Genomic DNA, 16,632 nt, shown 5'->3' on the forward strand with positions numbered 1-16,632 from the left:
TGGGTTTATATAGTCGCCTCTACACATGGTCGCATTTATCTTTAATGACTTTTGTCAAAAATATAAGATGATAAAAGATCTCTTCAACTGACAAATTTGACATAGAAAAACATCAAGCGTCACATGCAGCTTTTGTCATGTCAGCAGTATTTAAATTTATTGTTCTAAATGGTGCAGTGACGTGCATTTAATCTTTCTTCATAGCATGCAGTAACAATAAAATTTAAAAAAATGGAAACTTCACAGGTCGCTCAACACGACAAAAACGAAAATGTTGCAGGCTCGGTTTGATTGAGCCTGTTCATGGACGGTAGTGGAAATGGATGCTACCGTCAACGCCCACTAGCCCCGGATTGAGCAGAACTCAAACTTTATACATGCTACAAATACAAAAAACAATTTAGAGACATCAGCAGATGTGTTCATACGGCGTTGCACATGGAACCTTTAATGATATACTAGTGTGTAATTCCATGAGGAGCGGCGTATGGTCCCCAGTTAAAATAATGGGTTTGACCTTAACGAGAAAACAATAGGCAGAAATAAACAAACTGGAATTTAGAAAGGGAATCTGGGGTTATGGAGCCTGCATATCACAGGAGCTGCCAACAAAAACAAAATTAAAAAGCAGCCACCCTATCCAAGAGGTGATTATACAATATTTAAAGCTATGAAAGCGGGTATATTGGAACCACCCAGGCCGAAATGTTCAAGCTGAGAAATAAACAGTACCAATAACACGACATAAAAGTCGTGCCGAACGATCTGAGAAGATCGAAATATAACAACTTATTATGTCTCACAAAACTATTGGGAAGCATTTTAGTTTTATGGTCTGGACATCCGTTCGTCTGTCAAAAACTCCTGGACGCTGAAGATTTTTTCACCCTCATTGTGAAATATTTATGAACAATTGTATCGATGAAACGACAAACAGAGCGCAACTTCCAGTCCTCTCCGTTCTCGGTGACTCGTGTCCGTTCAAGATCTTTCAAGCCCTTTAAATAGTTTTAGAATGATTTGGTACACACGTTTGCAACAGTGACAAGGATAATAAAATCTATATGTACATCTTATGGAAGCCAAGATGCAAAAAGATAGCAGACTCGGTTTACTGAGTCAATTGAATGTGCACCACGTCCCCAAGCATCGCTTTAAGCGGACCTCTATTAGACATTAAGACGAAGTGGACTGTGGACAACTAGGTCGATCGATATTTTAAGGGCACCATCTTAACATAATTAAATTATACTATGTGCGGTAGGAGAAATATGTCCATAATTGTGATAAGGTCTGCTTTAATTATGCAACCACTTTTCGGTTGTGGTAAAGATTTGACTTTGTTCGTCCGTATGTCCGTTAGAGAAAATTTGTGTAACACATATTGCGAGAAGTGTTTGACCTGTCGCCATTACACTTACTGAAATGTTTTTCAAAATTGGAAGTTGTGGGTCTGAGACAAAGTGGTCAAGGTGAGCTTGTGTGATCGCCCTGTGTCTGTCGTCCGTCGTCGTCGTCGTCCGACGTAAACAGTTTCGCTTTGAACACTCTGAGATCACAATTCTGGCCCAATCGTATTGCGACTTGATCAGATTGTTTGTATAAACAAAATGTCGGATGAGTTTGAAACTGGATCAAAATTAGGCAGCTAGGTCTCTAGATGGTTAGCAAAACTTTTCTTTGATTTGACACAGTGACCTAATTTTTAATTCTAGATAACGCAATACTTAACTAGATCTAGACTTTATGATTACAAATATTTTATCTAAATTTTATGTAGATCAAGTACAAAATATTGCCTCTATAGAGCTTAGAAGGTTTTTCTATTATTTAATATAGTGATCTAGTTTTTGGCACAAAATAACCGAGTTTAAAACTTGACCCTGGTTTTATAAAAAGAGACATACTTTTTGTAGATTCTGTAAGACTGTTAAGAACGTTTTCTATGATATGATCTAGTGACCTAGTTTTATATCCCAGATAACCCTATTATAAATTTATTCTACAATTTATAAAGAGAATTAGTACAATATGGCATTTAGAGTGTTATGAATGTTTTCCTGTGATTTAAGTTACTAACCTACCTTTTAACGACAAATAATCAATTTTCTAATTTCACCTAGACTTGATTTAGACAAGCATTATGGCTATGTTTCACACAGTCTCTAGAGTGTTAACAAAGCTTTTCTATTATTTGTCTTAGTGACCTAGTTTTAGACAGTCTCAAATTTGATGAAGAAAAGCATTCTGATCCGATTTCATAAGATAGAAGAAGAAAAAATAGCAGAAAATATTGCCTCCATAGTAGTAACAATGTTTTTGTTTATTATACAACCTCGTGGTTTCAAACTGAATCCAGATTTGATAAAAAAAGATATTTTTACCAGGTTTCATATAGGTCGAATATAAATCATGGCCTCTACTCGGTTAACAATGTTTTTATGTAACTTCATCTGGTGACATTAATTTTCTGCCCTAGATAATCCAGTTTCAACTTTGATGTAGATTTTATAAAAGCAAACATTCTGACCAGGTTTAATGTAGATCCTGTAGAAAAGTACAGTCTAGAGTGTTAACAAGGCTTTTCTATGATTTGACCTAGTCACCTAGTGATTGAGCAAAGATTATTAAGTTTCAAATCTGTCGACATTTTCTTAACACAATTATTGTGATAAAATTTCATTACGATTGGGCTAAAATTGTAACCTAGACAGTTAATAGTCAAATTATGAACGATGGACGAAGACGAACGACGGACAAAGTGCTACCACAATAGTTCACTTGGGTACTTGTGCTCCTCTATCAGATGAAAATATGCTAATATCTCGGGTATGCAGCTCCAAATGTTGAATAACATTCCGATACAATTTCAAGACGGTCTCTCAATACGTTTGGCGATTTGTGTAACACAACATTTCTCTGACGGACAGACGGGTGGACTTTCAGACAATGCCAAATCTATGTCCTCTAACGTATAGTGGTGCCATAATAATAAGACCTTATCAACGTTATACGCATATGTTTTTCTATCGCACATAAGATAAATAAATTATGTTGAGATGGTTCCCTTGAAAAAAATCGATAGGTGTTCACACTCCATTTAGACTTAATTCGCAAAAGTCTTATACTAGATTGTGAATGGACTCCACGATCTCAAAGCACCACAATATAAAACACTGAATCCAAGATTGGGCCGCCACACGGCACTTAAAAATCTATATATAGATCCTATGAAGGCATAGAATGCAACCAAGTAAAATAACACCAGACGCAAATTGATTGAGTCTGTTTATGAGAGGTAATGGAAAGTGCAATACTCCTCAAGCCTTCAAGCAAAGGTTTAAGCGGAACTCTATTACATAATTTATTAAATGGAGAAAAAAATACTCCCATTGGAGGACCAACTTTGAAGCCGTCCCAAGAGTTCGTTGTTTGAGATATTTGAAAGGAAATGGCCAATTATTTCTCTGTGAGACCCGAACTATTGTTAGGTGTCAAAAGATCACATAAAAGTCAAAGATAAAAGGTAGCTGAGTTTGCAAAAATTCCGGATTTGCAAACTAAATCCGGAGACTGTTGTAAGCAAATAAACGTTATCCATTAATCCAAAATTAAACCAGGTATTTAACCCAACCATGGACCTAATCCAAGAGTCACATACAGACATGGAGTGCATTCTTTTAAAAATAATTGAGGACGGTATGTGGCTAATTTTAAATTATTGCTAGAGTCAAAACTTCGGAACTGCAAGAAAGACCCTCATGCGTGTTAAATGAGATGGGATGCAAAAGATAGGGATTCTACTTCAGTCACCAAAAGCGTATGAAAATTTAAGAAAATCCGAAATGTTTGTTTTACCGTCAAGGAGACTGCTCCAATACTACAAGAATATTGTAAAACAACAACCAGAATTTAGAATGGATGAAAAATGAGTGTAGCCGAAATGTGTTCCAATTTAGACATCAGGGGGGCATTCTTATCGATGAAATGACGGATCAGGATGGCTTAGTCATCACAAGAGATAGCTGGAACATTGGTAGACATGGGAGAAACAAATAATAACATAGTAGTTATAACAAATGGAAAGAAAAAGTGGCCACACATGTTCAACAATTTGTGTTCCACGGATTTATTGGTTTAAGGTAATTAGTTATTATGTCCCTTTAAATGTCCCCGGTCTCATTTTCAAGTATGATCCTTGGAATCATTCTGTTTTAGGGACATATATGCATTTTCATTTTAAAATTCCGTTAATATGAATATTTAACAACCATTTTATGAATTAAGTAAATGAACCTTTTATAATAAACACACTAGTTTACGTACTCCTAAGCTAACATGCTTATTAAATTTTTATGATCATATAAATTTTCACTTTACGTTTTGTACTTTGTGCAACTCATTTTATGAGACTGGGGACCTTTGGGAAGAACAAATCACTTAGTTTTCGAAAATGTTTGGTTACTTTGGGGTAACAGCTGCAATATTTACACTTCCGAGAACAGATTTTTATGCAAAATGAAACCGTTTTATACAAAAGCTTGAGTTTAGTTGCTTAAAAGGCGAGCGCTACATGCTAAAAGTTTTTAATAAGTCAGCTGCATCAAGACAGCGCTCACATTCAGTATATCGCGTTGCACGAGGCAAACACCTTAAAGCATTTCAAAAAATGTAATAAACGATCTGCATCTAGACGGTAACGAATACAGATGGACGTGTGCATCACCCTATCTCGACCATGCAGCTTCTTATTGTTAGAGAGTGCTTTATCGAGGCAGAATATTTCATACACACTGTGGTGTTTGTTTTATGCAACTCTTCCCTGGTAAGCAAAGTCGGAACAGGCCAACTTCTATTCAATGATAACTGACGATCTAAGATTGATTGGTTCTAGCCTCACGATTTAGGAGAATCTTTGCATATTCTTACTGTGGCTCGTTTGTTAATTAGCTGTAATGAAAGTTGATCCTCGTATCACAGATCTACATTACAAGTCCTTGCTCCTGCACATAATCTAAAATATCTCCACTTGGCTGATTAACCTCGACCGTTCAGTGGCACGAGCAGTTGCCTCCAAAACGATGGTCCCTGATAGTTTGTTGGCTCGTTTCTGCCGTGTCGTTCTGTCTTGTTGTTGCCACCGCCAGGACGACAACACGACAGCACGAGAAACCATTCTTACTTTATCATCGTGTTGGTGCCGTTGCCAGCACGGCAGCACGAGGACACGACAGAACTAGGACACAAGAAGGGATAAGAGACACGGTATTTTTCTAGTGTCGTGTTTGTTGTGCCCCGGCAGTACGGGGGCAAGAGAAAATAGTGTGCCAGCGCACAGAAAAAAAACATTTTTCGTCGCCTTGCTTTTTTTGTATCCTCGAGCTAGTTGGGTCGTCAAAATGTCAAAAAAGATTCATCATAACGTCGTGTTCTTGCTGTTATGGCGCCAAAATAACAGCATAACATGGAAGAAACGAGTCACCATAGTATAAACTCAACAATTGCACGTATGTGTGAAAATACCAAAATAAAATTCACATATTTGACATTGAAGTGAAAAGATAAGCAAAAAAAAAAAAGAACTGTCGATATACACTTAAAAACTTTTCTAACGCTACCCACTACCAAAGAGAACTGAATAAATTTTTCAGGAATATAGATACAAAATGAAATCTAAAATAACAGCATTTATTACTAATCGTAAACTTAGCCAATAATTATGCTACAGTAGTAACTTACGAGAAAGTTAATGGTGGTCATTAGAAATATTCTTGCTTGAATTTTGGATTTTTATTAACGATCGCTGTCATTATTATATTTTAATGTGAGTTTATATGCATGCTTCCAAAAACCGATAAATAACTGTTTAATTGCTCATATAAACATTGTTTTTTTTTCCCGAGAAATCGTTTTTAGATGTGGCGCGGTGCACGTGAAACTTGTACTGACTGGTAAGTAATACATGTATTTTCTAAGATTAAAAAAATAGAAACAATTAAATTCGTAGATATTTGAAGCAATTATTAGGAAATTTCCTTGATATTATAAAATGGAGAAAACGTCAATAGAGCGATTGGTCTAATTGAAGGTGGTGCGAATTACATTGTATCATTTCATGCGTCAGAATGTTACGCGTCATGTGGTTGAAATTTTTACATTTATATTATCCAAAGATGATGATAACAAAATTTACATGTTTATTAAATCAACTGAGAATTATATTTGTAGCAATCAAATGGAATTTTTCAAGATTTAGAACGTTGATTTTCATGTCATTATTAATTGTATTTATTAGATGAATTTTGCGACTTTGTAAATCATCGGAGCTACATCAGATAAAATACAAAATCTTCAAATTATGGAATGTTTGTTCTTAGTTTTCCATCAAACAATGTCTGATATTCCTTTAACTGTCCTGAAAATTTCATGGAATTATCTTCCGAATTTTTAAAATTATAGCGAAAAGGCTACTGGTAGCGTTAGAAAAGTTGTTAAGCGTATAACTTGGTTATAGCCATTGAAATACACAAAATTGAACAAAATTTGTTTGTTTTATATGCAAGATAGAAATATTTTTCACTCGTGAGCACCATATTAAGCATTCTGGCGAGTGGCTGCTCGTGAAAGTATTGCTGCTGGTGTTCACTAACTAAAGATAGACTTTTTTACAGATAGGTATTCCCTTAGCAACGGAAGTAAATTTTCGCGCATGTGCACTCTACGTAGGGCAAAAAGATATGACCGCACAATATAATCTGCCGCGGTTAAAGTTATATCGCATTTTAATCTATTCGATCAATAATGAGTCTGTTTTATAGTAAATTACCACCGCAAGACAAAGGAAAATATTGTGTAGATCTTCGCAAACCCACAACTGCCTTGCTCAAAATGAGATACTTTAACTAATGCGCATTATAAATGATGTTTTTGCATTCATAATGAACAGGCAATAAACTTTTTTTCAGCAATTTTGATCTTTCATCTTGACAAATTTAGGTCAAGGAACATAAAAAATATGATATTTTTCATGATTTGAAAAAGCTTGTGTTTGATTTCCTAACATATGATCTCACAGAACTTACCACCTGGCGCAGTTGGCTTACATGATACTAGTAATCTAATTAAAAGTCGAAATTGAAAATAAAATGTTCAATTAAGAGAATCTGAAGTATGGAATTCAATTATTTTTCAACTGGATTACATATTAATTCCAACTGATGTACCCTTCCCCCAACCACACACGCACATATATAAAGTCCCCCGTGCTAAATTTAACAAACACGGACAAAGTCCACTTATACCAAAATGGGGATCAATTCATTCCTAATTCAAAAAGATAATTATCATCTTAAAATTGTTATTTTTTGTTTCAATTGATTCTTTAAATTTCAAAGTGGTTGGGATGGTGAATGCAGCGGTGAGATTTAATAGAGAGGGACCGGTAGCGGGAGGGGTGTTCTACATTTACATTCTTTATCTTTTGTTACACGATGTTCTATTTTTTTTTTGCGGAATTCAAGTTTATCATAATTATTCTATTAATTAAAGGTTAATGACTTCTGCGCACGATGCATTCTCGATATGAAAATGATCCAACATGTAAACATAAGAGATAAAAATTAGAGATATACATTAGGTATTTTCCTTCCGTATGAAATTGAAGTCCTTGATTTGATCCAGAACTTACGAATTTAGTTTTGTTTTTTGTAAATAAAATTACATCGTTTTAAAAGGGAAATGTCCATAAAGTTCCAAAGTATATTCTTAAAGTTTGATTTACAAAACAGCCTCGCCGCGTGATATATTAATCCGAGTGCGTTCTTATCATGGGGGCATTAATGTACGTTACATCAAAGCCAACTTATATGCTTCAGTAACTTTTATGATCCGCTCTAATTAGGTGACATCCTCGAAGTAACGTTAGGGTCTGAATCAAGACCAAGGTGATCTATGCTTTACCATGTCATTTGCATAATAGTTACGTAATTATTTCCGATATATTACTTAAAACTTCAGTGACAAGGAGCCGCACCCCCTAAGAATTCATGATAGATGTCGTTCAAGTCTGATAAAAATATATACAACAACTATTTGAAGTTGTAGAAAAATCTAGATCAAATGAAAGAAAATATGACACTTAAAAATTAAAGGAACAAGTTTTATATTTGTATGGTGTGTGGAAATTGACTAGGGATTATGCTTGTTATTTTCCGACGAAAATAAGAAAAAGCCGGCTTCTCAGGTAAGATATGATTAATAACATATCTATCTTTAATCAAAGCTTTCTGTAAAATAAATTGTTTAATTAAAATCATCTTTATTGTGGCAAAACAAACCGTAATATAATGATGATTTTATGTAGGTTTACTTATTGTTCAGCGGTATTTTTGCCACACGTAAAGAGAGCATGTGCATGAAAATCAAAACATCCGCTAAAACTTCGTAGTGACAAACCGCATTGTAAAAAGGTCTATTTCCATCCTAGGAGAAACATACGGGCATTGGATAAGATAGAACAGTATGTATGCCTATACATGTACAACCGCCGTCTTTTACTTTAATATTGACAGGTATGTGTGACTATTTTAGGCGTAAAGGCTGAAGCTGTTACTAACTTTAAGTTTTGTTAAGAATGCAGCGCTGGTAGTTACTACTGTATGTTTACTTTTATGACTAATTCTAATTTTATAGCTACTTTTAAGGTAACATATACGGATTTTCATAAACATCATTATGACTATTCATAAATTTCACTTAATCAGATCTATGAAGAAATAAATTAACAATATGACGGACTTCTTTTTACATATTGTTCCAAAACGACGTTATCTTGTTTCTCCAAAACAACTTCGAAAGAACTATTTTTCGCAGCGATTTTACAAACGAGTTTCTTTATATGAGGCCGTCACGTAAGTATTTGCAAATACTATAAGATTGTTTTTAACCTTTAGCCTGCTGTCGACAAGTAACTTTCCCTTTGCATCCAGTGCAGACCATGATAAGCCTGCACATGGTCTGCACTGTTCGCTTTTCAGTCAGTAAATTTTCAGTGAAAACCCCTTCAAATAAATAATGGTATTACATAAACTGAATGATAGACCAGTCCATTTTAGAAATATAGCAGGCTAAAGGTTCATGGAATTGCTGAAGGAAACGGATATTAAGTCATCTATAGCACTGGTGAAGGGTCTTAGCTTACTTCACAAATGTATACATTTATATGAAAGAATTTTATGTCGAAAAATTGCAAGAAAAAAACAACGTACAAGGTTAATCAACACTCCGCTATCTCATCTACACTCACGGAAAAAAGCAAATATCTTTCCATCTTCTATTAATGATATATTTCTTGCAGTTTTTAAAAATATACGTGTGAAATACTGTTGAAAATCGGCGTTCAATCCCGCAAAAACAAACAAATATGCATGTGAATTTTCCGCATTCTATAGATTATTAATACATCGCTATTGTGTTCCGTATGTGTAAGATAAAATTTAAAAGTGCTTTAATTTTTAATATTTACATATTTATTCCGGCCCGGCTCCCACAGAAGCTTTTTTACCTTCCTTTCTGTGTGAGGAATTGCAAATGCATTGTTAACCCGAGAACCAGCTATTGCATCATATAAACCCAAAGAGACCCTTTCTAAATGAAAGCTGGTTCCCTTTCGGGCAACTGGTATCTTTGTTTTAATAAATATTTTATAATGTGATTTCTATTTATAATATATCCGATCATATTCCATAAATGACACACATTATTCGGCACACATTACTATCTCCAAGTACAACAATTAGTACCACAGCTGACAGACATGATGACACTTGGGTACCAACATCAGAGATGGAAGAAAGTGAAGATGACACTACCATTGATGAAGAATGGGACAGGTTAGCAGTTGGTCACAGTCATATTTTAATACAGAAAAAGTATGTGGTTTATTAACCCTCGCTGAAAGCAAAAGGATATGAAGGATTTCTATAATACACAGTGTAACTGCTATAGGGCAATGTTGCTTTGCAAGTTTCAGTCAGCTTGCTTGAATAAGACCAGATGTATGACCCTTTGTACATTTTGCATAATAATTAACAATAATTAATATAAAGTATTTAATGTTACCTAATACATAGATATTAAATGTATTTGAAGCAATAACAAGAAAAATATAAATACATATACATATGTGTGTGATTAGTGTTTGTATTCAATTTTCTGTCAATCCTCAGATATATTTTGAACATGGTAAGAAGGATTTCAATTAAAACTGGAAAAAATGGTAACTGGTATAGATAAATGCAGTTCTGTAAGTTCCAGTCATATTGCATGAAGAAGAGAAGATTTCCGACCTTTTGTATTTATTGACTTACTTGTATATAATGTGTTTAGTACATTTTTAATTTTATCAAAAGACGGTTGAAATGAGAAAGCTCATTATATACCATTCTATTCTATTTGCTTTTCAGAACTGACCCACTAAAGGGAAAGGAATACATGGTATTTGAAGAATGTCTATTGTCACTCTTCAATTTATGTACAGTATGTTTTTCAAACACTTCTGCGCACATAAAACAGAGACTTGGAAGTTTTATCTCAATATTACAAGAGTGTTCATGCTGTCACAATAGAGACTGGCATTCGCAGCCTTTGATTGGGAGGAGACCAGTGGGCAATATTCTTCTATCAAGCTCAGTGTTGTTTTCAGGAATTAATATAAAAAAGTGTTGAGAATGTTCAATTTGTTTTAATTTTAATTTAGTGGTATTAGTTCACAAACATTTCATGAGTACCAGAGAGGATACATGTGGCCTGCAATAGAAAAAAATTGAATTTAACAAGAACAGTAATGCTGGAAGGTAAACGTTTTAGACCAGGATGAGTGGTATTGGCTGGTGATGGTAGGTCAGACAGTCCGGGACATTGTGCTAAATATGGTTCTTACTCCCTGCTAGATGTGCGTTCTGGGAAGATAATCGAGATACAGTTGGTACAGGTATGCTGTTTTTCCTTTTACACCGCTTACACAATTTTAGTCTATATTAAGAAAATGGTAAAAGATTGGTAATTTATGCCCCCTTCGAAGAAGGAGGGGTATATTGTTGTGTGGAGTGGTGGAGGCATATAGATTTTGTCTTGTCCGTGCATCCGTCTTTCCGTCTATCTGATGTTTGTGACGCGCCTAGTTCAAAAAGTGTTTTATTTGAATTGATGAAACCTTGTATGAGTCTTTATCATGATATGGACTTGCGCACATCTTATTTTTCGTCTGGCTTCGTCTCTCATTTCCAGGGTTATGGCCCCTTGAAATAGTCAAAAATGCACATTTTCATCTTGTCAGTCGCCTAGGTCAAAAAGTATTACATGCCAGTTGATTAAACCATGCACGAGTCTTTATGGTGATATGAACTTGCACACCTCTTTTTTCGTCTGGCTCCAGCCCTTAGTGTTAAAGTTATGGCCCCTAAATTAGTAAAAAATGCACATTTTCACCTACCTTGTGACACACATAGCTCAAGAAGTATTTGATATAAATCGATGAAAATTTGCAGGACTGGACTTCAGTGGATTAGTTTATATGACCAAATTTATATTTTAGAGCAATCAAGTAAAAAGCAGTTCACACATGGAATTAGAAGGGCCTAAGCTGGCTACAGAGCACCTTAAGGAGGAGAATGTTTTTATAGACGAAATTGTCACTGACCGCCATGTCCAGATCCAAAAGTGCATAAGAGAAAATTTGCTGGGCACGAAGCATTCTTATGATGTATGGCATGTAGCGAAAGGTAATTGTAAACATAGTAAACTTAAAATCTATTTTACTGAGTCCTGGAAATAATTGGGTGCTTACTAGGGCCAGATTTTGTTGATTTTTTTAAACACATATTGACCTCCAGTTGTGACGTCATCACGGTTTGACGTCAAAACAATGCGACGTCGTACACAATTTACCACTAAAAATGACCAAATGCTGCAGATACTTGTATTTAATGTTTATACTCATGAGTAGCAGATACTTGTATTTAATGTTTATACTTATGAGTAGGCTGGATTTAATAATAAAACAATAGTTGCCTTGTTTGGTCGATATGTGAATTTATTGACCTGATAAATCCACATATCGTCCTTACCAAAAGGCAACAATTGTATAATGTCATCCATTATTTTTTTATGCTTTAAATGATAAAACATTTTATATTTAGGAATAAAGAAGAAGCTTACTGCTCTGTCGAAACAGAAAGATTGTGAAGTTGTTGGTAAGTGGGTCAAAAGTATCAGTAATTACGTCTACTGGTCAGCAGCTTCAACTTCAGATGGTGATCAAGAGACATTGTTGGCAAAATGGTTGTCTCTTTCCAGCAATATCCAGAATATCCATCATTGTCATTGTCCAAAATTTCCAAATTGCTTGCATGGTGATTTAGAGTCGAGAGAATGGCTTAAGTCGGGTATGAATTTTATCAACGAACTTCAATTAATTTTCTTTTAAGTTTCAGCATTTTTAGTTTGACTATACAAGTATGTGAATTGTCCTCCTTTGGTACTTAAAGTAACAGGTATATGTTTTTGCATATTCACTCTATCTCGGATGTAAATAATGGATTTGATTCAAACTTATATGACACAAGGTTCATAACTCGAGCACCAATATTCCATGAATTATTCCTTTTTACATAAAATATCAGGTTAAAGTTTTGATGCACTTTCACTTATGTCTGTTATTACGCAACAGGTTTGATTCACACTTAAAATTTTGTCTTAGTACTGAAGTTTTAATAACTGGCTTTGAGTTTGTAATACTCAGACAATAACGTGTTATGAATATTGTATATTTTTTATTTGTATTTTCTAGGAACCAAGGCGTGTGCTAAAGTAGAAGATGTGATAACAAACACAAGGCTTTGTAATGACATCGGAAAGCTGTCGACCGGCCCTCAGACATCAGAAATGGAGGCATACCACAGTGTGTTGAACCATTTTGCACCAAAGATGCATTCCTACAGATATCATGGTCAGCTTTGCAGGTCAGTTAAAATGTATACTCTGAACTTGCTCAGTATTTAGCAAGAGTCATTTAAATCAAATGTCAACGAAGTAAAAATTACTGACAGACATGGCAAACAATACATTGCTAGTGATAATAGTTTAGGCCATTTACTTATATTGAAACAAATGACCGGTGAAGAATGCTCTGACATAGCAACAGGAGTAACGATTATGAACAGCTTGAAAGAAGTTATAGCCTTGTGCAGGTGATAGGGTAGTCAATTTCCGCTCGTGTTTGTAGAACCCGGGAGCTATTCTGACATCTTGCACAAGATTATGTCAATTTATGTGTATTTTTAGTGGTGTGATATACCTTGCTTTTTATGGCTGACTTTAAACTTACCAAAAACAATACAGAATCTAAATAGAAGACACTGTAATGGTAAAGCAATTTTGTCAAAGAAAGTCAGCTACAGCAAGAGACGGTAGTGTTGTTGTCAAGATAGCTTATCCTAAGTACAAAACTGGTGATGAATTCTCTGTCAAAATTAAGAAAGAAGATATGACATAAGTATGTTGTTGCCCTCCAGAGAGAAGATTTAGAGAGAGTGGAAAGTGATGCCCCTTCCACACTTAGTACCCCAGCCCCACCTTTCCTGAATAGTGGTAAAAGAAGACCATGTAAAGATGAGACATCTAAAACTCTGAGCAGATATACTAAACAATGATTTGGGGAAAGGAGGTGATTGGAGTATTAAATTGTTCAAGTCGACCAGATAGTGTACACAGTGGAGACTTTGCTGTGGTGTGATTTCATTTTCATTGTGTAGTTGAAAAACTGTAACAGCTTGATATTCTTTAAGTTAGAAATGTTTTTAATGTTAGTACTATAGAGCATGTAAAGTCAGCTTTTAGTGGACATGTTATGATGTAATGGTCCTTACACTGAGACTGTATTTTGTTTTTATGCCAGTTCTGAAAATTCAGAAAAATATTTTTTTCTGTTGATTACCAAATTTCAATTGAATTTCTTAGTTACACCAAAAGCTATGTATTTTCAAAATACTTTTAGAAAGACAGGAGCCCTAACTTTAAATGCCTGGAATATAATACATGCCATCTACAGTTAGTCTACCTATACAATGGCTGCAGACTGGAGCCCTAACTTTAAATGCCTGGAATATAATACATGCCATCTACATTTAGTCTACCTATAGAATAGCTGCAAACCAGTTTAGCTCGGTCAAACATGTTGTCAACAGACAACACAGTCGCTTTAGTTAATCAAACATGCTAAATTACATAATATGTTACTTATTTTTGTACATATGATTTTGCATTTTACTCGTTTGATTATTTATTATTGCATCCAATACATAATCTAATACACTTAGATATGCATGGTATTGACTGTGCAGTTTTACAGGTGTTTAAATTGTCTTTAAGGTAGTTCTGCACGTTTGGGTCGAAATGGTTTCTACAATATAGAATTTGATTAAACTCTGATTTTTCAAAACTTTAGAATATACCTAGAAAATTCAGCAAATAAAAAGGATAGGGTCGTGTGCTTGATTTTTTGCCAGACTGATTTGAAAAATTTGGACCTCATTCAATATTTCCTAATGGGAGTCTATGGGAAAATCATTACTTTCATAACATTTTCGCGAATATAATTTTTTTCTACAAAGTAGATTTTGATGAAACTTCTCACGGTTTTTAATAAACATATGACCTATAATTTGGTGAAGTAAAATGTATAGGTCCGTGTGCTTATTTTTGCGATATTTGACCATAATTAAATTGAACCGGACTTTTCACGCTAATTTTAAGACATTATTTTGAATTTTTAACGTGCCATATGTTTTAATATCAAATTTTGACTTTAGAGATATAGCACAGAGCCATTGTAATAAATGTACGCAGGTTTCGATTAGAATAATTTTTATAAATTAATTTTCATTTCCGTACGCCCAATCCAGGCTTTATTCTACGTTTTCCGGATAAATGACGTTACGCCATCACCTCCGGTTTTTCAAACGTGCAGAACTACCTCAAAGAAACAAATCGCTTCTTTTATCAAAGTGTTCAGTAATTATCTGCAAAAGGTTTAGTTCATTTTGAAAGTGTTCTGTCTCATTTTGTAATATTTGCTCATTTCAGGTTTCTTACTTAAAATAAGTCTAGTTTGTAAAGGTAGTACTCAAGTTATTTTGCGGTTTTATGTCACAGTATATGTAGATAATTTAGTGATTTATTTGAATTCAGTCGGTTGTAAAAGAATGTGACAAGTCCAGAATCAGATTGAACACCTTACTATTACTGTTATATGTGATTGTTGCTATGAAATAATTTATTATTAAAAGATGAAAGAATATTCAACTTGCTGTTTTCATATAACTACACCGTTTAGCTTGTATGTGATTTTATGCCCAGAACACCTGTAACTCTACCAAGTGATTAATGTAAAGCCTAGTTATGCTCCATTTGAAGGAGTGGTATATTGTTTTGCAGATGTCGGCTGGTCCGTATACCAATCAGTTTCCAGATGATAACTCAAGAATGATTTGGCCTAGGATCATGAAAACTGATGACCGCAGATGACTACTAATGATTTTGAGACAAGTAGATTCAAGGTCAAGGTCACAGTGACCCAGAAGTTAAACTGTTTGATAACTCAAGAACGCTTGGATCTAGAATCATAAAAGTTGATAGGAAGGTTTGTCATGACCAGCAGATGACCCCATTGATTTTGAGATCAGTAGATTCAAGGTCACAGTGATCGGGAACAGTTTGCGGATGATAAATCAAAAACCCTTGCTGTTTATTCTTGTATTAATTTCAGCAGAGTTATTTCGCCATATTGAAATTGTACTGTCTGTCCATCAGTCTGTGTAAATTCTCTTCCGAGCTGTAACTCTGCCATCCATAAAGGGATTTTGAAATAACTTGGCATAAAGATTCACCACAATGAGACATGATGTGTGCAAGCCCCAGACCCCTAGCTCCAAGGTCACACAGATCAAAGGTTAACAAAGTCTGTTTTTTGTCTGGTCCATAACTTGTCTGCCATTCATCATGGGATTTAACTTAACAGAAGTGGTCAGTAGTAACCCTAGTTGTGCATGGTGAATGTTAGGTTTTCTCAGAAAAATTTCTTTGGCAATGTGCCCGCTTAATCTCCTGAACCATTGCACACAATTTAATGGAACTTCAACAAAGTAACAATGTGCATCGTGCATGTTAGGTTCTTTCAGAACAATATTCTGCAGAGAGACTTTGTTTTTTTTACTATAATATATACATAGTCTATAGACATACAGTCCACATAATTATGCAATCTAATTATCTTGTGTGCGTCAAAGTGCAATGTACTTTTCAGTGAGTGCGGGGTTACATTTATCACCTTCAGTAATAGCTCTAGTTAAAATTGGTTCAGACCTCTCCTTTATTATTGATGGAACCAGTGTTAATATTTTTCAGCTTAACTGGTAAGTCTAGAAAGAAATGGAAGATAAAAGGAACAACTTCTGTAAAATGAACATTTAAATTTAATAAATAGGCATTTGCTCTTTCATTACATATACAACAACATAAATCACTATTTTACAAAAGTATGGCAACAATGTCCAGTAATGGCTAGCCGCATGTATA

The 16,632-nt window shown here is 34.7% G+C and overlaps 1 protein-coding gene across 1 annotated transcript; it reads left to right on the top strand.

Annotated features, from left to right (window-relative positions):
- The first annotated feature begins 11,564 nt into the window (after positions 1 to 11,564).
- Positions 11,565 to 13,709, top strand: LOC128556661 (uncharacterized). Its single transcript, XM_053542268.1, has 4 exons — positions 11,565 to 11,780; positions 12,198 to 12,443; positions 12,848 to 13,019; positions 13,574 to 13,709. Exons 1-4 carry the CDS (start codon positions 11,621 to 11,623, stop codon positions 13,707 to 13,709), a joined length of 714 nt encoding a protein of 237 aa, XP_053398243.1. The 5' UTR covers positions 11,565 to 11,620.
- The last annotated feature ends 2,923 nt before the right edge of the window (positions 13,710 to 16,632 follow it).

This window comes from Mercenaria mercenaria, chromosome 4 (genome assembly GCF_021730395.1).
Source record: "Mercenaria mercenaria strain notata chromosome 4, MADL_Memer_1, whole genome shotgun sequence".
NCBI classification, from domain to species: Eukaryota; Metazoa; Mollusca; class Bivalvia; order Venerida; family Veneridae; genus Mercenaria; species Mercenaria mercenaria.